The sequence below is a fragment of the Gopherus flavomarginatus genome, chromosome 9 (genome assembly GCF_025201925.1).
Source record: "Gopherus flavomarginatus isolate rGopFla2 chromosome 9, rGopFla2.mat.asm, whole genome shotgun sequence".
Lineage (NCBI taxonomy): Eukaryota > Metazoa > Chordata > Testudines > Testudinidae > Gopherus > Gopherus flavomarginatus.
Window position 1 is genome coordinate 1,922,465 of NC_066625.1, and position 22,223 is coordinate 1,944,687.

At 47.2% G+C, this 22,223-nt stretch overlaps 1 protein-coding gene across 5 annotated transcripts in view; it reads right to left on the reverse strand.

The window, feature by feature from the left end:
* COG7 (component of oligomeric golgi complex 7) overlaps nucleotides 1-19,902 on the reverse strand; it is a 63,198-nt gene extending 43,296 nt beyond the window's left edge. For 3 of the 5 annotated variants that reach the window (XM_050968571.1, XM_050968568.1, XM_050968572.1), the window contains exons 1-15: nucleotides 19,788-19,902; nucleotides 19,113-19,327; nucleotides 17,409-17,557; nucleotides 15,803-15,919; nucleotides 15,444-15,612; nucleotides 12,988-13,070; nucleotides 12,108-12,230; nucleotides 9,837-10,035; nucleotides 7,853-7,980; nucleotides 6,602-6,756; nucleotides 5,407-5,523; nucleotides 4,190-4,255; nucleotides 2,404-2,590; nucleotides 968-1,108; nucleotides 414-497 (exon numbers count right to left, since the gene is read on the reverse strand). In XM_050968571.1, coding sequence (XP_050824528.1) covers nucleotides 414-497; nucleotides 968-1,108; nucleotides 2,404-2,590; nucleotides 4,190-4,255; nucleotides 5,407-5,523; nucleotides 6,602-6,756; nucleotides 7,853-7,980; nucleotides 9,837-10,035; nucleotides 12,108-12,230; nucleotides 12,988-13,070; nucleotides 15,444-15,612; nucleotides 15,803-15,919; nucleotides 17,409-17,557; nucleotides 19,113-19,281 — 1,887 coding nt within the window. In that variant the 5' untranslated portion in view covers nucleotides 19,282-19,327; nucleotides 19,788-19,902. Of the gene's footprint in view, nucleotides 1-413; nucleotides 498-967; nucleotides 1,109-2,403; nucleotides 2,591-4,189; nucleotides 4,256-5,406; nucleotides 5,524-6,601; nucleotides 6,757-7,852; nucleotides 7,981-9,836; nucleotides 10,036-12,107; nucleotides 12,231-12,987; nucleotides 13,071-15,443; nucleotides 15,613-15,802; nucleotides 15,937-17,408; nucleotides 17,558-19,112; nucleotides 19,328-19,787 lie in introns of those variants that run through there. The other 2 variants (XM_050968569.1, XM_050968573.1) reach the window with 2 other exon arrangements.
* Between the last annotated feature and the right edge of the window lie 2,321 nt (nucleotides 19,903-22,223).

A 22,223-nucleotide genomic window follows, 5' to 3' on the forward strand; every position in this document is an offset into this window, starting at 1 on the left:
GGGTGTGATTACTCTGCTGAGTTAGCCTCTCCAGGAGCTGCATGACTGAAGAGATGCTGACAGATGCCACTTTTCCAGAGTTACTAGTAAGCGGTGGGCGGTGTGAGGACTGCGGCAGCGTAACCCACCCCAGTACAAGTGTTATCACAACTCAATAGAGAAGTCATTTTCCATCACCTTTACTGGGATCTCCAGAAACCTCAGTGCTTTCCTGGCACCCTTTACAAGAGGTCCCTTTCCAACAAGTGCCTAAAATCCTCAGAGTGGTGAATAGAAATCCATGGGATAGGGAAACTGAACCAACAAAACAGCAACTCCTGCCCTCATACAATGAGCAAAAATACTCCGACAGCCAAATTACAGAGTGCCCCAAGATTCAGCCATTTCTAGGAACTATCCTCGTGTGCTCTTACATTGCTGATGTACTCAAGAGGAGTCAGACTGAAGTTTGGCAGGTCATCTGTTAGTGTCTCACCAATGCCAGCTGAGCTCCAGCCCTAGGAAGGAATAAAGCAGAGAACCAGTCAAAGCTCTCTTCAGCCAGCACGAGTAGCAGCCCCAAAGAAAGGGAGTGGGGTCACACGGTAATAGGGTTCGTGATTGCCAGTGGACTCCTAAAGAAATCAAGGACTGTGGAAAGACCCCTCCTCTAAAACATTCCTCACAGTTCTTTGTACATAGGTTGAAATTAATTATTTTCACAGAAATGTTGGAATGCTGGAGACACAAACCCCAGCAGATGATGCAGTGGTGGTGGGTCCCTGGGGGCTCTCCACTGAAGCAAGAGCACAGTTCCAAGAAGGGAGTTTACATCTGAGTAAACAGAAATCCCCACAGGCGTGAGGGCATTCAGTAGAGAGGCAATGAGGGCTTACTAGTCCCAGGCTCCCATAAAGTATGGGGAGATATCCATGCCAGGTTTTCCCACTCGCTATGCTGGATCAGTGGAATCATCCAGGGAACTTACCTCCATCTTGGAAATCAGTAAGAGCTGCTGTTTGATGCGAAGGAAAACAGAGTCAAACGCCAACTGGTGCGCTAGCTGGTTGAGGTGGGTAAGGGCAGACCGAGATGCAGACAACAGGTTATGGTTACTCGTCCCTTTCTCCTAACATAGAAAGGAACAGTTACATACAGATGCCACTAAACTGGTCATAGGAGGCCTACGTTAAAATATTAGAAAGAAAGGTTTTGACTGGGCTCAGCACAAAGGATCCTTGTCTCGCAAGGGTCAGACATTACCAATGGAGAGCACTACCTCCTCTTCCTACTCAAGGCCCTAGGGAGCAAGGTCCCTGAAAGGAGGCATGGAAGGGTGGCACCCTTCACCACCACATCCACTCCACACCAGCCAGGTCAGGCACAGAAGGGAGCACAGCTGTACCTGCTGAAAGGGTGGAAGAGCTGCCACTGCAGTATGCACTCCCCACAAGAAACTGTGGCTGAGTCCTAGAGCGCCACCCAGCAGCACGCCCTCTCCACACCCCAGGCAGTACAAACCAAGGCTTAATAGTCACAATCCAACCAAAAGTTTCTCCCTGGTTCCATATAACTCCATTGGCCATTTGCAGGAGGGGCTGGCAACAGCACAGAGATTTTATTGCACTCTGCCAGGCAATCACTAAAAGAAAACTTAGCTCATATAATCCATTTGCTCACTAAAGCTATACTGAAGGTACAGAAATAAAGAGGAGGAATACAAACATGACCTTTACATGACCATGGTCAAAGGGCACAAGCAACTGGCCTGCTGTGTGGAATCAAGGAACAGCTTTGCACAAAAAGTTGGTACAGAGAAGGCTGAATACAGAGAGGTGACTATGTTATTTCTACACAAGTCAAATGCGTAATATTGAGGGTAGCGAAGCATGAGTTATATGTAATTTAAGTACCAAAAAATTCAGAACACCCTGGGAAAATAAGGAAGACAGAACAAATAACTTAGCTTTATTATTACAAACGATCTAATGAAGGCAAACATACATAAATTAGATCAGTACTGAAGATAAGTGGGGTTGCTTTACCCTGTTCACAGATGCACGCATGAATGCATGTGCAGAATTACAGTTCAGGATGGGTACACCAGCAGAGTGGAACCTGCTGAGAAAGTCCTGGAAAGACAATGACCGGACTTGGAGCTCAAGTTGGTCCTCAAATACAAACTTTCCATTGCCTCTTGCCTTGGGATCTCTCATCTGAGCTACACACAACCAGAGCTCCGTGCTTCAGAGAGAGGGAGTGACCCCAGAGCCTAACAGCGCTGAACATTTCATTCTCTTGGTACTGGGTGTGTCAGGAGAACTTGGAACGCCCTTCCCAATCAACAGGCTGCTGTTACGGAGGCATGTGACCAGGCAGTGGCCCCAACTGCCAGATGTGTCCTTGGCAGCACTGCAGTCCTACCTTTAGGGTATGGAGTGTTTCCATGAGGCTGGCATACTCAGACGGAGTCTCCTTCAGGAGGTAATTGTATTCCTGCCAGGGGTTCTTGACTGAGCTCTTCTTCTCTGCAGAGCTGGCATCCTGAAAGCCAGACAGACTACAAGGGCTGTAGGAGTCCAACAGATACTTCCCAGCAGTGGATAAAATCCTGAAACCAACCAACATGACTAACAAAGTTACAAGCAAACTCCACTGAAGTTGGCACTGGGTTGCTCCAAGAGAATTCCCTGAGCTTCCTCATGGCCCCTTCCCCAGCCCTGCCTGGAATTTCCCCCGTCCCTTCTGGGAGGCCCCATCTCAGCATCACCAGCTTTACTGACACACAAGGCTCCAGCTTGAGCAATAAAGCAGAGAACAGCGCTAACAGGCCCCCTGCCCTCCACATGTTTTTTTTAACTTTGACAAACAAGTTAAGCAGCCTCTACGGGGCCCTGTGGTTAGTTCACTCTGCCCTATCATGTTTCACACCCTCCCTACCACAGTTGGCAGAAATGGTGCCATGTGTTGCTCTGTCGTGACCTCAACCTCACCCCAGCAGCCAATCTTGGAGCATAAGTCCCCATAAGGGAGCCCTCCAGGGCCAAAGGAATGTCTCCAAGACAAAGTGGCCATTCCACAGATCTATCTGCATCAGAAACTTGCTCCCATGTGACAATGTGAGGACACACTGCAGCTACAAGTATCAGAGGGGTAGCCGTGTTTGCTGCTTTTACAGATCCAGATTAAGAATCCTGTGGCACCTTATAGACTAACAGATGTTTTGGAGCACGAACTTTCGTGGGTGAATACTCACTTCGTCAGATACATGTAGTGGACATGCATCTGACGAAGTGGGTATTCACCCATGAAAGCTCGTGCTCCAAAACATCCGTTAGTGTATATAAGGTGCCACAGGATTCTTTGCTGTTACTGCAGCTACAGATATCTGTAGAGACTCTAAGAATAAGCTTGCAGCATGCCAGAATCTCGCCCCCAAAATCAGGATGGGAGACAACCCAACCACAAAACCACTCCTAGGTTTAAGGGGTTAAGAGTTGGGGCATCTTCTGTGAAATGTCCCCTTACCTGCTCTCCCAGTCACCCCCAAAAACCACTCTTCGTACACTGCAAATGAAGTTCCCATTAGCTGGTGATTTACAAACTCTTCGATGGAAGAGCAGAAGCCTCAGCAATACAGGGCATGCTCCTTTTGTCTGGCCTGATTATTTACCGAGCTCCTGAATCTCCTAGAAGTCACTAAGATGGCTCCTGATAAGAGAGATGGGCTGTATGTGGGCTGTGTCATTAACCTGCTCATCAGAATTTCCCAGCAGCAGCAGCAGGTGGAAACTTTACTGGCTGCATTTCGTGCCTTCCCAGGAACAGAAGCGAGTACCTCAATTCCACACAGCATAGCATCCACGCTGTCTTGCTCTGCCAGTGCATGCTCTTATCTCTATCTCTAACCATCCCTCATTAGAAAGCCCAGCTTCATTTTATAACCCCATAATGTTTCAAGCTATTGCCTCCCTTATTTCCCCTCCCCTCCATTTTATAGGCCATTATTACACATTTGGGTCTTGACCGGGCAGACCTAGGTGGACAGGCTGCATACACAAAGTCACTGCTTTTTCACTGCCATTAACGAAGTTCATAGGCTCTTGCGTTCCTTCTGTAGCCTCCATACAGACGGAGCACCCTGGGGTTTGGTTCCTTTTAACTGGATAGACACACATACGGATTGCATGCTAACCCCAGCATTTCCTACCTGTTTGCTAGCTGCTGCTCAAAGTCTCCGCACTGCCGAAGGAGTTCACCACAAGTAGCTATTATCCTGGGAGGGAACAGAACAAAAATACACCACACTGTGAAGCTGGGGTAGGCAGCACAAAGGTTCCCAGACTCTCCCTCATGCCATCTAGCCTTAGTAAGCAAGTCTCTGGGAATAAAGTTCCTCACCGGTTGATTAGAGGGAGCTCTCCCCATGGTAGGAATCACTTTTTCAGCTTGGCAGTTAACTTGATGCTCATACCTTCACTCTCTCCTGCTGATGTCGCACTGTAGCCAGGTCTGCACTATTCCCACCATGGCTAACACCAGCTCAGCTCCAATGGTGGGAGCCCTAGTGGCTGCTGCTATTTTAAACGATGTGTCCTGCTCAGAGCAGAATTAGTCAACGCGGTACTGAAAATGCCAACAGACACCTAACGCTTAATCTCCACTAACACTTCCACATAGACAGAGCCCTGTGTGAAACTCAACTAGCAGGGCCCCATCAGAGCCACATCTGTCTGATATCAAACCAACTGTAAAGCAGATCATACTGGAGGCCTAAATTATGGAGTGTCCTTTTCTAAAGCATTCAGATGGTTACGGCCTGAGAGACAAAGGTGCCAGGGTTCCAACTGCCTTGGGGTTTGTTAGGGTTTTCAGAAATTATCACTTTGCCATCCCACTAATATTTAAGAACAAAAATTAAGAACAAAAATCCCTCTAGTTTTGCAGCCCCTATTACCATAGAGAGTCCTGCCTTCCCTTCTCCCCAAGCAGCCTGAATCTGAAGAAGCAGTCAAATTAGAAACATTGTTTTCCACAGTAGCTGACAACACTACCACACAGGCCTGTTTGCAGGAGAAGATGTCAGAGAGCTTTCATTCAGTTGTTGCCACAAAGAAATCCATTAGTTAATTTCAGCTCTACTCAAAACTGAAAGTATGGGTGGACAAAGAGAATCAGAATTAGCCAAAGGTACCAAAAAATGGTGAATAGGAGTAGAGATTCTTCATACTTCCAAAAGAGAGTCTCAAGCAATAGAGAAAAAAGGAGCTAAAATATCCAGGCCAAAGAAAATAAAATGACCTTTTCCCCTTCCATTTTCACCTAAAAACCAGTTCGACCTCGGGACCAAATACCACGTGCCATATCTCAACAGCCCTGCTTTCAGTGTTTGCTGCACTGTGAGCTTGGCTCACACTGGCACGTTACCTGATAGAGTTTTGGAATGCAGTCCAATCCTCCTGGAAGAGGGAATCCGAGGCGATATCATCCAGTTTGCACTTCTTTCTTATGGACTGCAAAGTAGTAGTGAAGTCAGACACATACCTGTGTAAAGAGATGGAGCAAGACCTCAGACTACAGCAATGGCACTTGCTATGAGCAGTTCGCTTCGTCTCAGGCAAAGAGCCAGAGACACTTGCACAAAAAGAGGAGCACAAAGGAAGTATTCCTTGCTCCAGCCCAAGTCCCGACGTTTGCAGGCTAGAGGTGGCCAGCAGTAGCAGGTTCAGGCCCAACCTGGAGGCCGAGAGGGTAGGGTGGCACCCAGAGCACCAGCCAGAATAGCTGAAATAGTAATACTGCTTTGCATCTAAGTGACTGGAAGCCACGGTTATCCAGCAGGTATGAGCAGAGCACTTCTAGTGTCACATGCATTACTGCTCTCTTCTAGAGCAGAAGAGCCAAAGTCAGATGCTATTGCTGCTCGCAGATCTCTCGTTCCCTCACCAAAGAGCAGTGCTCTGCTTTAACCTACTCACAGAACAGGGCTCTCCCCACAGAACCAATAATGCACTGATGCCAAGGCTTAGTTTATGTAAGGTTAGCAGCTGCGTTGGCCCAGGGAAAAAAGGGTAAGTAGGGGAAATCAGTACTGGAATGCTCTCTTCAAATGGGAGTATGTAATAGATTTAACAGGAAAAAAATACATTGCCTCTAATTAGTGCCACTCGTTCTACAGGGAAGTTATGCAGCAAATATTGTAAGTGGAAGGTCACTTGTACACCTTAAAGTACATGTTTCCCTCTGAGGTTTATGCTCACCAGCCTACCACGCCTCTCTTCTATTAGGTCCTCTCAGAAGTGGTTCTTTCCCAGAAGTGCTTTTAGGCACTTTATCAATGAAAATTCAGGCATACTGCAGCTATGAGAAGCTTTACCTCCAGTCATGTTTAATTTCCACTTTTCATGAAAAGCAACAAGTCGAGGGATCTTTATTGGCTGAGCGGAATGGCAGATCACAAGGGAAGGGATTATGCTAAATACTAGCTGTGTCTATAGAGATGTGACAATATCACAAACCATAAAGTCCTCAGGCTTTCCCCCCCATTGCATTCAGAGCCACCTGTTGAACACTCACTCACTCGCCAGGGATAAGTGTATTAGAAAGACAGAAAATGCTTTACTTTTTGAACAGAGCTTTCAGTGCCTTCAGCAGCCCACACACCCCCAGCCCATCAGTGAGTTTAACGCAGTTGTCGATGGCTCCAGAAGCCAGACTGAAGAGTTTGTTCACCGAGTGGCTCAGCTCCTGGACACAGTCAATTACTTCCCAGTGCTCCTGGAGAACAAAAAATACACTGGTTGATCCCAGCCCTCCTTCACCAAGCATCCCTGCAGTAACTACACTGTACCAAGTCTTTCTGTAGCTAACACTGTAGTTGCTGTAACACCCAGATGGGAAAGGAAGAAGTTTAACCCAACAGGCAAACCTTCCCGTCAACATCTAATTGTCTCGTGGAGTGCACTGAGGGCTAACAGTCTCCTTTGTTTTCATCCTCCTACACCGCCGTAGCACATAAAAGTCAGATTGCCCTCTCCTATTCTCATCACTGCCTCCAGACAGAACACACTGACCTAACCTTCCTATGGGACAGTGTTTCTCAATTTTTTTTTGCTGGTGATCTCCTTTGGACTTTAAAAAAAATGGTGAGCCTCCTCCTAAGCTGGAGTTTGAGCCCCGCTGCCCTGGGCTGAAGCATGTAACTTAGCCTTGTAGGGCCCTCGGTAGCACAGGGCTCCAAGCAACTGCCTTGCTTGCCACCTCCTAACACCAGCCCAGCACTTGCAACCCTCAGGTTGAGAAACACTGCTACAGGAGATTCCCTCTCCCACCCACGCCGTCTACGGTAAGAAAACAACAGAGGAGGCAGGAATGCACATAGCTAGTCTGTGTAACCATTTGTCATGGTTATGCCATCCTCCCTGCAGTGGTTTGGTATATCCACTTGCAGCATAAGACTTTGGGGCAGGGACTATCTTCTAGCCTGTACAGCGCCTAACACAATACCCCACCTCCACTCATCCTGACTGAAGGTCACATATGCAAAAGATTAAGCTTCTAATAGTCTAAGCGTCCAAGAAGTTTTCTGCTTATCCCAAAGGTTTCCCCTACATCAGTCAGATGCCTGTAGCACCAGTTCCTGAAGGATTGCCCAGGAGCAGACAAAGCTGCTGGAATTAATTTTATAACTTAAAGTAAAAAAAGCAATATTTAATTAAAAGACAGACATCAACGGAAATTGCAAATGGAAAATGCTAGCCAAAATCTAGGGTCCAACCACCCTAACAAAGTTCCTTTCAACTACTTATAAATATCAGCCTCCAATTACCTGCTGACTACTACTGTACAGATGGAGCAGAATACATTACATTACCAAGGGCACTGCACTGATCTGGATGAGGAGATTTTCTTCTTCCAGGTCTCCGTACCGCAGTTGGTAGGGCTTATACGGACCATACACTACTACCACCAGTTCCATCACTTTCACCAGGTTATGCTCTTCTAAAAGGAATCAGAAGTGAGTGTACAAAGAAATAAACCAACAGCTAAAAGGTGGCCTCAAAGCAGCACGTTAGGCTCTTTCAATGAGCTGGGCCTATTGACATCCACTACCATGTGTGCATATACCTTGGGACTTTGCCCAGCAGCTTTAAAGCTGAGCTGCAGACTTTTTAAACAAATGGGAATATCATCACTATCGGCTCCTTAATATCCAGGTATTCTATTTCAACAAGCACAGCATGAATATTAAGCCATATTCCTGGCTGCTCAAGAACAATCTGGGGTCACAAGATTTCCAGCCAGCTATCACCCATCCCAGCCTGCATAATGAGAGATGAAGCAAGGAATCTGTCTGAACTGTGCCTGCCTACAGAGGACAGTTTCATTTTATGTCCCATCAAAGATTCTAAAAAGCAAACTACACAGTCTTCATCCATACCTAAAATAAACAAAGCCAACTCGTTTCATGTAGACTACTACACAGCCACAGTCACTCCTGACCCGGCCTGAAAGTGAACCAGTTGACCCAATGCCCCACTGCCAATCTGCTTAGTCACCCAGCTCCTCCATTCCTGTGATGCTTCTGCTTGTGTGTGTCGCTTTTGGAGCATGTCACCTTGTTGCAGGGTAATATGCAAATAAAGAATGCAAATTTTACTCTCAACAGTTCAGTAACTGGTTTCCTAGTCTCTTATTTTACAGACTCGGGCTTCTTCTCTCCAAATTCCTTCTATACAGTGTCTATAGTATTTGTTACCTACCCCAATTAAGCCAGACCAGGGTGTAGCAAGTGTTCGTTAAGAGTGCACAATGACTTCTAATGAAAAGCAGAACACAAGCACAGAACAATAGCCACACTTCCTGGAATGGCACAGCTGTTAAATGTGATCTACTAAAACTGAGTTTAAATAACTGAGGAGTATGATGCAAAGCAAACACAGGCAGGAAATGCAGCGTTAAAGATAACCCATCAACCTTACCCTGGGAATTTCCTCAACGCTCTCTTTGAAGGGACACTGTGCCAAATTTGGATACCTATAAATACCTATAAATGTTCATCCATTAAAACTGTGCTGAGCCTATATAATCATATGGGCTCATTACTGTTAACTCACCTTCCTTCCTCCCTTACCTCCAAAGGTTTGCATCAACCACTCATGGATTTCTGTCTAAAATTAAACTGCAAATGCTTTAGGGCAGGGAGAGGGTCTTTACTTTGTTCTGAACAGCACAACACTTTTAGGCATTAAACAAAAGCACACATCAGAAATAATAAAATTTGACCCAGCAGTTTAATTTGGTTAAACATTGTTTTCATAAAACAAAAGAACAACAGAACAGTTTCCACCATGTTTTTTTAAATTCCAGTGAAAACCATTTTGGCAAACTTTCCCTTGCAGAGTCTGAGAAAGCAAATGATCAGGAGAACTTGTTAAGGGAGGTGCGGTCTAAAACAAGAACTCCTGAGTGTTTATTGCCATGTGATCTCAGTCAAGTCAAGTATCTTCTGACTCCATTTCTCCAGTTATAAGACAGGAATAAAACTGATCCACCTTATAGGGATGTTGTAATTCACCCACACAAATGTTGTAAAAGGAAAGTGCTAAGTATTATTTACACAAGGTAGTATCAAAATAGCTCTGCTTCAGTAAACACAGCCAGGATTGTGTCAATATATTTGGGATAAGTTCAATATATGTTTCAGTACAAATATTATGTAAACAGCAAACACTGCAGATGAAATCCAAATCCCTTACATGAAAAACAAAACAAACCACAGAACCCAAAGGCTGTAGAGAGGGTTACATAAAAATACATCATAAAGTCGGGGATATATTCGAAATAACAGTCCCTACTTAAGTTAGACAGCATTGCTACTTCCAAGCCTCTTGCGAAGTGGGCAGTGGTGTCATGCAGCTCCAGCAGCTTGCTTAGTTTGGTTTCCTGGCCGGCTCTCTCCATTGCAGTGCTGAGGCAGACTGGGATTGAAGGCACCAAGGCACCTAATGTTTGGATCAGCAGCACAGTCACAATTTCATGGGGGTTCTTAAAAACCTGCATGAACAAGAAAGCTGTTAGCATAAGCATGTTAGCAGAAGCAGCCCACTGCTTCTGTGTAAACTGAGCCCCAGAACAGGAGCCCCACGCTCCACCACTTTAGCAAGGACACCAGCACAATGACCTAGTCAACAGAAACCCCCAGAAACAATTCACAGGGCAGAAGAGACTAAACTGCCCCAAAGATGAAATCTAAATTCTGTTCATTAAAAGGCAATTGCGTGGCACATCAAGAACACCGCACTCAGGAAACTGCCAGATCACTGGATCCTCTCCGTGCATGTGCAATCCCAGCTAACACTAATGGGAGCACATCTGAAAACGCACAAATGTTACCAGATTAAAAGCAGGGCCAGGTAAGAAACTTGCGGACTCAGCACGCAGAAGAGGCTGACTAAATGGTATGAAAGCAGAGTTAATCATTGTCGCTTAAAGAGCCCAGACAAGGAGAGCACTTTATCTAAGGCAGCAGAGAATCTATGAGGTTGAGCAGAGGCTGGATCCAAAGGAGGACAGGCAAATAATGGACAGAGTAGAGAAACAAGGTAGAGAGCATGCTGTGTCTTCAAACAGAATTTAAACAGGTACCTTTGAAAGACATGAGGAAAGGGATAAAGAATCCCATGAATAAGCAGTTAGGTGACTAGTCAGGATGGACCGAGGAGAGAGTTGGGAAGCACTACGTTCTAGCCCCAGCGAGAATGTAACCAGTTGGCAAATGTTATCCTGAGATCAGCATAAGGCTAACTTCACATTCACATCCATCACCCTCATCTTTGTTTGCAGTGGCTTTTATCATTGCCACTTCTGACTGACTGGTCAGCTATTCTCTCTGGGTATTTACACTGCCCCCACCACTGCAGTACCAGAACATATACTCCAGTATCCAACTCGCAGCAGTAAAACCATGATCAGCAAGTAGAACAGGAAAAGAAAATGGGTTTCCTAACACAGGCAGTGCAGGAGGACTAGGGAGAAAAGCCCTGGGTGACATGAACTTTGGCCCACATAGCAAGGCCCCTCACAATACCCCGGTCCTAGAGCACATGCTAGTGAATAAGCCAGCATCTGAATTGTGATTCACAACTGCTATGCAGGAAAAAATCCCAAGACATTATTTCAAGGTAAGGCTGGGTATCCTTGCAGGAAAGGCCTCAGCCCTTGTTACAGACTTCATACCCATAAGATAACGATCTCCCTTACCCTTCACGGGTGAAAACGCTGACAGACTCAACAATGTCCAAACACAATTTGTTGGGCTAAATGAAGAGAGGCTAATTCTTTTTGAGGTCAGGTGTAAGTATGGTAAGCTCTGCATTTACAAATTCAAATGCTTTTCTTGGTACTGCAGAGTCCTGAGGGGTTCCAGGAGTTCCCCCAGAAGTCAATACAAACCACCACAAATCAGTCAAGCAATCCCTCCAGGGCCTCCTCCAGGTCAGGCAATAATGAAATTCAGGTATTTCAAATGTTTTGCAACAGAACAAAATGCAACACTGACAAATCAGATTTCATGTACGATACAGATGAAAGAGATAGAGCAGCTTTAACAGCAGCAATGCAGAGATACTGCCACTGGTCTTGAGTCAAACATTTAATCTTTCTGCGGCAGCAGAGAAGCTAGATCGGGGTCGGCAACCTTTCAGAAGCGGTGTGCCAAGTCTTCATTTATTCACTCTGATTTAAGGTTTCGCGTGCCAGTAATACATTTTAACATTTTTAAAAGGTCTCTTTCTGTAAGTCTATATTTACATACAACAATAGTTTAGTTATATAACTAAATAAGGTTTTTAAAATGTTTAAGAAGCTTCATTTAAAATTAAATTAAAATGCAGAGCCCCTCAGACCGGTGGCCAGGACCCGGGCAGTGTGAGTGCCACTGAAAATCAGCTCGCGTGCCGCCTTCGGCACACATGCCATAGGTTGCCAACCCCTGAGCTAGATCCTGAAAGCAAGAGCCAAGACTTTAGTGAAGACAGTGAGCTGATCAATTATTCTGCGCCTTATGGGAATTTGCAATCTGCGTTCCCACGCATTGCACTGATGTGATTAACTGACAGCAACAGTACCTGCATGACCCACTGGAGTTGTGAGTGCCACGTTCCAAGCAGAGTATCATATAGTTCAGTCAGCTGCCGATTTAAACTTAAGTCGCTTTGGCAAAGATCCTGCCAGACCGTCACCAGCTGCACCTGCAAGGGTAATAAAAGTCATGCACGCTACAGAACTGGGCATTGTTAACTCAAACAGAGACATGTCCTAGTGAAACTGTTTTTCCTCAAAGGCAACACCCCTCAGATTTGAACGTACCACCCTGCGATCATTCAGCACCCAAGAGGACTCAGACTTTAAAATGTGAAGCTAAAGGCTTCTTGGCTTATCCAAAGATTTAATTAACCTTGGTATTTTGCTCATAAATGAGACTGAAACCAATACTATCCCATAACAGTTGAAATATTTGGCAGGCCCCAGCCCTGAAGCTAATCCTCACAAGGCCCATTGATAACAGGCCTTTGGAGGATCAGGTTAAGGGCAATGAACCATCCAGAATTCCAATCCCATCTGAAGAGAGTTTCCATAATTCAGCGGCAGCAAATTACAATAAAGTTTATAACAACCAGACATCAAGAAGGAAAAGGCAACAACCAAACACCTTCTCAGGGCACAGAGGGATGCACAAGTACATTTTTCATTTGGCCTACTAGCTGCTGTAGGAAGGCACAAGAAGACTCCTTTGGAGAGTTATTCTCCAACCCCCCTTGTGTGAAGTAATCACAGCCAGGAAAAGATTCAGGTGGATGAACCGTGGAAGAGAACAGGCATCATCCTCAGTTTAAATTGGACAAGTGACATGACCAGAGTGGCAGCCCCCTCTACAGGCTAAACCAAGGAACTACTCCACATTTCACTCCCCCAAATTAAAATGTGACCATGACAGAGACTAGATACCTTGTGACATTTGTAGTAATAAGCCAGGAGTTGGGGCATCCGATCAATTTCATTGAAGACTTTCACAAACACTTTTGCCTGGTCTAAATACAACAACACGGAACATTAGTTAACAGGTCACAATCCTAACTTGTGTGACAGAGGTACTGCCCTGAGCAAAACAAGTCTTCTGGACTAAGCAGGAAAATCCACCCTCTTCAGTTTGGAGAAGAGCCTGGATACACTGTGTGGGATGTAGCTCCACAATACATGAAGAAAGTGACAAGGCCTCCCTGTGTTCCTTTCCCTTCACTTAGGGCAGTGCCTCTGAATCCATGGCCACAGAAATTCCAGAGTGGGCAGAGTAAAGTAATGATGGAAGAGTTTTTAACTTCCCTTGGAAAAACATTTCTAACTCCAGACCCCCTGTAACAGTACTGAGTCCCAAAAAGACTAGATGCTTTTTTCAGACAGAGCTAGTGCCCTCCAGCCCAGAGCATGCCTCAGTTTTGCCTTCCTCACTCCCTGGTGCCAGGACCACAACTAGCTGTTTCTTCACCTTGACTAAATGACCCAGCTATCATTCACTCAAAGCCTGAAAGTCTCTCTGCTCCCTTTGCATTACAAAACACACTTGGATTCAGAGATGTTAGTAATGACGTATTTAGGAACTTGTTTCTAGTTTTCTGGCAGGGCCCTGCTGGCTTCCTGTAAATCTGACACACAACAAGTAGCTAGGGTTGCTCTAGAGCAGTATAAAGGAGAGAACAGCACCTCCCCCCACCCCAAGGACATATTTGTTATCCTGTGTTCCTATCCACTGGGTCAGATCTAAGCAAGAACTCTTGAAGAACATGTGAAATACTGTCAACAGAAAAGGAAAAGTATGTTTGCGAGCTGCTCCGGAGGAAATATTAAAAGGGTCATAGACTCAGGACTGCATTTATCTCAAAGTGAGCCAGAACATTTTGAATAACTAAGCTAAGGAATGGACCCATTTCCAATACACAAGCGCCACCTGCTGTCAGTTTCTACCACAGCTACATATCAGAGGGGTAGCCGTGTTAGTCTGGATCTGTAAAAGCAGCTACATGGCATACCTAAAGAACTCATATGGGACACATTAACATCATGCAGCATCTATGAGGCTCTCTTCTTACAGGTGGGAGAAAACATGCTCAAACATCAGTGTGTCCTGCATCTGCCTGCAAAAGGGCCATACAGCCCAAGAGCAGCAACAAGACAGATACATATACTCTGAGACAGATGCAAACAGAGCCAGTGTGATGAACTGGAAGACCAGAAATGGGAAGAGAAAAGCAAAGAAGAGAGGAGTAAAGGAGGAAGGGTGTGAAAAAGAACACAAGCACATAAACCCTTCATATTAACCTCTTCCTTCCTCCCTCTGCTTGCCTCACTCTGCATCTGGTCTTAAATTATAAAATAAGCTCACTGGGGCATGGACTGTCTCAGTCTGTGTTCGTGCAGCACAATAGCATGATTGTTATGGAGGCCTCTAGGTCAGGGGTTTGCAAACTGGGGGTCAGGACCCCTCAGGGGGGTTGCAAGACTATTACATGGGGGGGTTGTGAGCTGTCAGCCTCCACCCCAACGCCCGCTTTGCCACTAGCATTTATAACGGTGTTCAATATATTTAAAAGTGTTTTTAATTGATAAGGGGGGAGAGGATGTCACACTCAGAGGCTTGCTGTGTGAAAGGGGTCACCAATACAAAAGTTTGAGAACCTCTGCTCTAGGTGCTACCAAAAGACAGATAATAAACTGACAGTGTAAGGGTGGGGAAAGGGAGCAAGGCCAGACCAAAAAACCCAAACCATTTTATAACTTTCTCCCTTGTTTCGAATGCAACTTTTACAAGGCAATAAAGAGTCACAGCATTTCCCAATGAATTTATCCACTCATTACATCATCAAGCATTGCTACATACGCTCAGCAGCTCTTCGATATAGCAGCTACAGGGGTCTTAAACACACTCAGGAAACATTTCCCAACCTGGATCACATCCAGGGGTGGAAAGAAGGCTGCAGACTATGGGAGAACCCAACACATCGTGGGCTGCAGACTGCTGTCCTATGCATCTCTTTTCGTTTGGTTCTGGCAAGAAAGTGCACATAACCCAGCCCCAGAGAGACCCAATGGATACACTCCCAACCCAGGCAGCATTTAGCTTTCTGGTGAGCAAACTCCAAAACAAACAGAAACAGAAAGCAAAAAAGACAAGAAAGGAAAAAGGATAGACACAATATGAAGAAAGGACAAATTAAATAGGAGATAGTGGGAGGCGTACAAGGCTTGGCAGAAGGAGCACCAATCTGCCAGTCCATGGCAAAGGGGGCTCCAACAGCAGCTGGGGGGGCTCAAAGCATGCTACTGAGAGCACCATGACTCACTCTCCTGATGAGGGCACTATCTGTATATAAATACGCTGAAGACAAGAGAAAGAGAGCCGTACTGACCTACAGACTGAGCATTGAAAGTGGCCACAATCTGGGGGCTGGCCATGGCCTCTAGTCGGTTCTTCAGAGCCTCTAGGTGCACACATTTCTCAGAGTAGTCTGGAGTGTCCACAAGCATCGCTAGGCTGTTCTGCATGCCTGTTAACTTGGCAGAGATCACAGACACATCCTGCCACCAAAGGAAGTTAGGGGGTTGTTAACACAATATCAAAAATGCCAAGTCCTAAGCTCCACAGTGACATCTGGGAAGCAGAGGCATATTTCCATTTGAAAGGTGACTTGAAAGGACTTTTTTTAAAATGTGGTTTCTCTATGATGGACAACTTTCATGCCTTTGTCTTTTTCAAGCAGGTACCTACTTGTGTTTTAAAAGTTTCCTCAATATCTGCACTCAGTGTGCTCCACTTGTCTGCCTCCTGGAGGGACTCAGCAGCCAGCTGCATTCTGGATTTCACTCGATCAAGCTCTACCAGGACCTGAAACAGAGATGGAACTGCTGCCCATCAGAACTGGGGACAAATGTGCAAGCTGCTTGATTTGGTGGGGAGTCGGGTGGGGGTGGGGGGCAGGTTATTTGTTATATTTGGGTTTAAGAAACCGGGTGATAGCAATTTCAGGAGGAAGTTGGCTAAAATCAATTTTAGGGATTTACACAAAAGTGGGTCATCTCTCCGAGGAGCTGAAGAAATTAAAATCAATTTTAAACTTGAACTAGCTCATGAGCATCATCAGTAGAGATCTGAGAACATAATGGGGAATGTTGCTTTTATTCAGGGTCTACACTCAACTCTAAACAATAATAAGGATATGTGATCCGAGGGGAAGGGGGATGGGCTCTGATGGCAGCTAAAGCTGCAGAAACAACTTGCAAAACAGTTCACCAAAGATCTGCACTACTGTGGGTAAACCAGCAGCCCCGTTGCTTGAGCAGCTCACTCCTGAATTATCACAAGATAACAAGCATACCTATAAACTGGTTTGAATTTGGGATTCAGTACAATCAGGGTCCATTTTGTCTGGAAAATGTGAAGCAACTCTACAGCATGTAATTAATACACCACCACCATCAATAAGCTCAAACAATAAAGGCTTCTGCATCGTGCTGCCTGTCATGAAAGATGGATCACTCACATGAGGAGAGTTATAAGCTCTTGAAGGCCTGATCAGAGCTAGTTCTAGTCTGGGTTGCTAACATCTATGTCCTGGTGGTAAGGTGGGTTACTGCATTAGTTTTTCACTTCAGAGTACACAGTGCTTGGCTGAGTTAACAAGGAAAATGCTTTTGGGGATTTCAGCCTAGTCTTCCAGCTGTCCACACATAAAACCACCATACAGAATCACTCTCTGCTTAAGAGAGGCTTTGGACTAGAATATCAGGGGTGCTATAGCCAAGAACCAAGCCACAATCTGTAGGGATGTTTGCATTGCGTCTGCCCATGCTGCGTCCCACTCTGGACACTTCTATTAGTTCTTCAATTTAATAAGCACTATCATTCATTCACAATAAGAAAAAGTCAGTATCTCCAGAACTTTTTACTTCTTCACAAAAGTACGAAAAATCTGAAGCCGCTGACAGGGCATCAAATTGCTGAAGCCTAGCACAATCAGACTGTAGTTCAGAAAAGCGACCAGATTGTAGGAGTTTTCAGTGAATGTTCTGCTTGAAAAAAACATAGAGATTCCTTGCATCTAGGATCTCATAGCCTCAGAACTTGCTGAAGTGCATCAGGATGACAGTAGCAATTTTAAAAGGACACAATATCAGAGCAGGAAATCAGTCTCCCTTACTTGTCAGCATCTACCAGAGCTCAAACTGCTACAGAGCGCTAACAGAGCCCCCCTGGGACTGCACAAACCAAAACAGTCTTCAAAAAGAACAGGAGTACTTGTGGCACCTTCAGTAACTTTGGCATCTACAGCAAAAATGGAAATCACAGGCAAATATTTAGTGAGGAGAGAAGCTACCTGCATTGACTGAGCTGTGTCCTCTTCAAATTTCTTAATGTCCTCCTTAACAAGGATCATTTGTTCCTTCAGGAAAGTTGCCTCCTGTTTCAAGGCTTCCACATCCCGATGGACTTTGGGCATGTTCTGGAGTGCTTGGTGGCTTGTTTCTGCAAAAACAAACAGCAATGGAATGACAAGGGACTCAACCCTCACATAGAACAAACTTCCCAAGGAGCATGGTTTACAACAAATCTTCATTGCTGCATTCAAACTACAGCAGAATGTCAGAGTTACAAACATCTTGGGAATGGAGGCTGTTCGTAACTCTGAACAGAGCGTTATGGTTGTTCTTTCAAAAGTTTACAACTGAACATTGACATGAGACAGCTTTCAAACTTTACTATGCAGAAGAAAAAAGCTGCTCTTTTCTTTTTTAGCAGTCTACATTTAACATAATACTGTACTGGCTTTTGCTTTTTGGTTGGGTTTGGGGGGAAGGGGACTGTCCCTGCTGCTGCTTGATTGTGTACTTTTGGTTCCAAATGAAATGTGTGATGGACTTGTCAGTTCATAACTCTGAGGTTCTACTGTATATTTAATAAGATCTTCCAGATCTAGAACAGCAGGGCATGCTGCATATTAGGGACAATCCTCTGAGCATTTGGCAAGTGCCTATCAGCATATATAAACAACATTAAGGACAAAGCATATAAAGCAATGCTGGCAGGGGGATTGGTAGCAGGGCAGAAGAGAAAGGAACAATCAGGCTGGAATACCAGAAGATGCTACAGGTCAGGACAGAGATGGGCAGGAAAAGACTCTCTCATCCTGCAAAAGTTTTCGAAATTTCAATTTTTTTTCCTATTCCAAATCAGCACAAAAAGTCAAAATCCTCAAACTAATAATCTAAAAAAAACCCCAAAACACACAAAAATGGGTCAGGTCAATTTAATTTCAATATTGCCTTTTTTTAAGAACAAAACAGTGGACATACTGGGTCAAACCAAAGGTCCATACAGCCCAATATCCTGCCTACCGACAGTGGCCGATGCCAGGTGCTTCAGAAGCAGTGAACCTAACAGGCAATGATCAAGTGATCTCTCTCCTGCCATCCATCTCCACCCTCCGACAAACAGAGGCTGGGGACACCATTCCTTACCCATCCTGACTAACAGCCATTAATGGACTTAACCTCCATGAATTTATCAAGTTCTCTTTTAAACCCTATTATAGTCTCAGCCTTCACAACGTCCTCAGACAAGGAGTTCCACAAGTTGACTGTGTGAAGAAGAATTTCCTTGTATTTGTTTTAAACTTTTTATTTGTTTTGGCTTTTTTAAAGAAAAACTTATTTAGTATAAATTAACACTTTAAAATGAAAACTTGTTTCAAAATTAAAAACAAAACTTTGTTTCAAAAATATCAACATGGGATGTTTCAATGATTTCAACAAATAAGTTTACCATTTTCAAATTGGGAGATTGGTCAAAACTGACCCTGTCTCACAAGCAATTGTGGTTTCTAGGAATCAACGTTTGTTTGTTTTTTAAAGTGGGGGGAAATTCCTTTAACCCATTCTCCTCAGCAGGGCGGTGGGCTGGCAGCGTTCCAGGAGGAAGCCAACACCCGCCCTGGCTGCAGCGAGCGCTGTCCCCTCCCCACAGGGTCACAAAACCTGCTCCCGGGTTTGAGAGCCCCGCGCAGGGAACCCCAGAGCGGCACCTTCCACGGCGTTGTTGACCTCCTGGATGAAGAGCTGCAACTTCATCACCAAGGTAGCGGCATGGGCGTCCACTTTGCCGGGGGCATCCTGCTGCTGCACGGCCCGGAAGGCTCCGTTCACCCAGCCCTTCACCTCGAAGTCATCGGCCAGGAACTTGGAGAAATCCATCGCGGGCGCTGGGGCCGCTCCTCCGCCGAAGATCAGAGCCGGGCTCCTAAAGACCGGAGGAGAAGTGGGGAAAGCGGGGCTGAGCGCAACACCGGGGGTCACCTCCTCTCGCCAGCCCCCACTCCGCCGGGGGGCAGCGCAGCCCGCCCCCCAGCCCGGTCCCTGCCGCCCGCCCCCTGCCCCCCAGCTCCCGGCCCCTGCCGCCCGCCTCCTGCCCCCCGCCCCCCAGCTCCCGGCCCCTGCCGCCCGCCTCCTGCCCCCCTGCCGCCCGTCCCCTGCCCCCCAGCCCGGTCCCTGCCGCCCGCCTCCTGCCCCCCAGCTCCCGGCCCGTCCTCCCCGGCCCGCAGCCCCTGGTCTCACCGCTCTCCCGCCCCGCCTGGGCCCGGGCAGGGGGAGCGGGAGTCACGGAGGCCCGGACCCACCCGGGCCAGACGCCCCCGGCCCACGCAAGGCCCCGGGGGAGGGGCAGGAGGCCGACGGGGGAGGGTGGGACGCCCCCGACTCACCGTCCCCGCAGGCGGCGGTAGCCATGTTGGTTGGGTCACGAACAACAGAGTGCAAAGGTTGCCGGGAAACGCCAAGTGCCGGTCCCAGCCGGCCACCGTACCCAGCCGCCCCGGGGATTGCTCTGCGATCGGCCCCGCCCGGCCACCGTAGCGGCCCCGCGAAGCCACCGGCGGACTGACGGGCCTCGCCCGCTGCTCCTGCCGAGGGGCCGGGCCGGTGGCGCCTTCCTGCGAGCCTTGGCCTGGGGGTGTCGGGCCGCTCCGCCCCTCCCGGCGCCCCAAAGCGCCCGGCCCGGCCCAGCTGGGGTAGCCGGGGGTCCAGGTTCGCCCGGCGCTAAGGCAGGGCGCTCAGCCCGCTCAGGAACCGTGACCAATGGGAACTATGGGGCGGAGCCGGCGGGCTCCGGGGGGTGCGGTAATACATGGGACAGGGCGGAGGTGCCCCACTGAATGGGCGAGGCTCGGGGTCAGCCGGGGTCCGCATGGGGGAAGCTCCCTGACAACCCCTCCCCACCCCCCCCCAAAACCTGTTCCAGACCTTTCCCACCCCTGCCAACAGCGGGAATCCCAGAGCAGCAGCGCTCGGGTTTCCACCACCAGCTGGGGTCATAGCCCACTGCCAGCCCGGGCTTCCTTCCCCCAGCACCCAGGAATGGTGCTGAGTGGGACCCTGGCTGGCAAGGGGCCAGCAGCGGGCTGAGTGGCTCAGCCCGCCCCGCCTGCCATCAAAAATTGGCACACGTACCGTAGGTTGCTGACCCCTGTGTTAAGTAAAAGGCAAGTTTAGTATAGCGTTAATAGCCTCAATGCCATAATTGTGATAATAGCCCTGGGCCCACAGAAGAGTTAATCCGGTCCTGACGAGGAAATACTTTTCTCACACTTGTAGATTGGATAGTGGAGTAGGAAGGGTCTGTGCCACACACTCACACTTAAAACATGGCTGGACAAATGGATACGAGTCTGGGGTCAGACTAGATCATTACAAAGGGCCCTAAAAGTGATGGAAGATTAATGTAGCCCGACAATTGTGACATTTTTTCCAATGGCCTTAGAGAACGTTGGCAAAATTTGAAGAAAGCTGCTCCAAGTGTTACTTGAGTTACAGTGTTAAAAAAAGACCCAATTTAAATTGTGTGCACGCACGAGAGAGAGAGATATGAACTTGGCCCTTCCTACCCAGTGGCCAGGTGTGGCCTTCTGCTCTGGCTATACATTAATTTTATGATGGTTTCTAAGCCCACAGGCAGCAGCCCCACCCAGCTCATGCTGCTGTCCCTCATTCCTGGGTGCTGGAGGGGTACAAGCTTGCTTTGGGGGAGTGAGAGGCAGGACACCATGTATGGCACATCTGGGAACAAGCCCTTGGTCTCCTGAATCCCAGCCAGGGGCTCTATCCACTGGGCATCACTGCCTTATTGAAATAACCAGCAATGGATCCTATTTCAGGGGTTCTTGCAGCAGGTCCAGAGCTGAGGGCAGGGTGGTGGTGGGTGTTATCCCATCCCACATTTTCAGCACAGTGGGAGTCCCTGGACTAGCTCCTGGGACTAGTCTGTGACAATAGCTCCTTTCGGGGCATTAGGTAGCACATTTCTCACTATGAAACTGTTTGGGGTTCCCAGGTGCCACCGTAATATAAATAACAACAAACATATGGACAGGACATCCCCTCTTTTGCATCTTCTTGTCTTCTGGAGCCACATGCTGCCAAGGAGTGAAACTCTAAAAGCCGTGTGTAAAGGCAGTTCCAGTCAGGGTGAATTTAGAAGCACGTGTAGGGTTTTCATACCTGCCTATTACTGCTCTTTAGCAGTGACAATGAGAGCAATTGCTGAGCACTGGCTGCCCAGCCACACAGAGACAGACAGAAGGCAGAGTTCTGCTCTGAATTCCAGTGGCTCAGCTTCCCCCCTACCCCTGCCATCATGGCACCAAAAGAAAAAAAACTACACCTGCAAGTCCATGCCCAGTGACTGGCACAAGCACCAAGTTCTGGGACCTCTCCTCCTAGCGGGGCACCTGCCCAGAGTTATTTGCTCTGTAAAAAGCAGTAACATCGATGCCTGGAAAAGAAAGGCAAAGAGCAGCTGCTTTCTAATGTGGTTAATGGGGGCAGAAGGATTGAGTTGTGAAGTGCTTGTGCCTTAAAGAATTTGGTGACAGAGGAAGAGTCAGGTGGAAAAACATGCTAGTAAGTCAGCGGAGGAGCATAGATCTTCAGGCCAGAAGGAACCAGATCATCCCGTCAGACCTCTTGCATAGCCCAGGCTACCAGCAGCGCCCACCACCCGCAACCCAACAACCAAAGTCAGACCAAACTATGACAGCCCACAAAGGATGAGACTATGATGTGCCACAGGAATAGAGCAGGAGGGGCCAGGGGCCCCTGAGCCCAAGGTCCCTGCAAATGGCAGGGAAGTGATTGAGATAGAC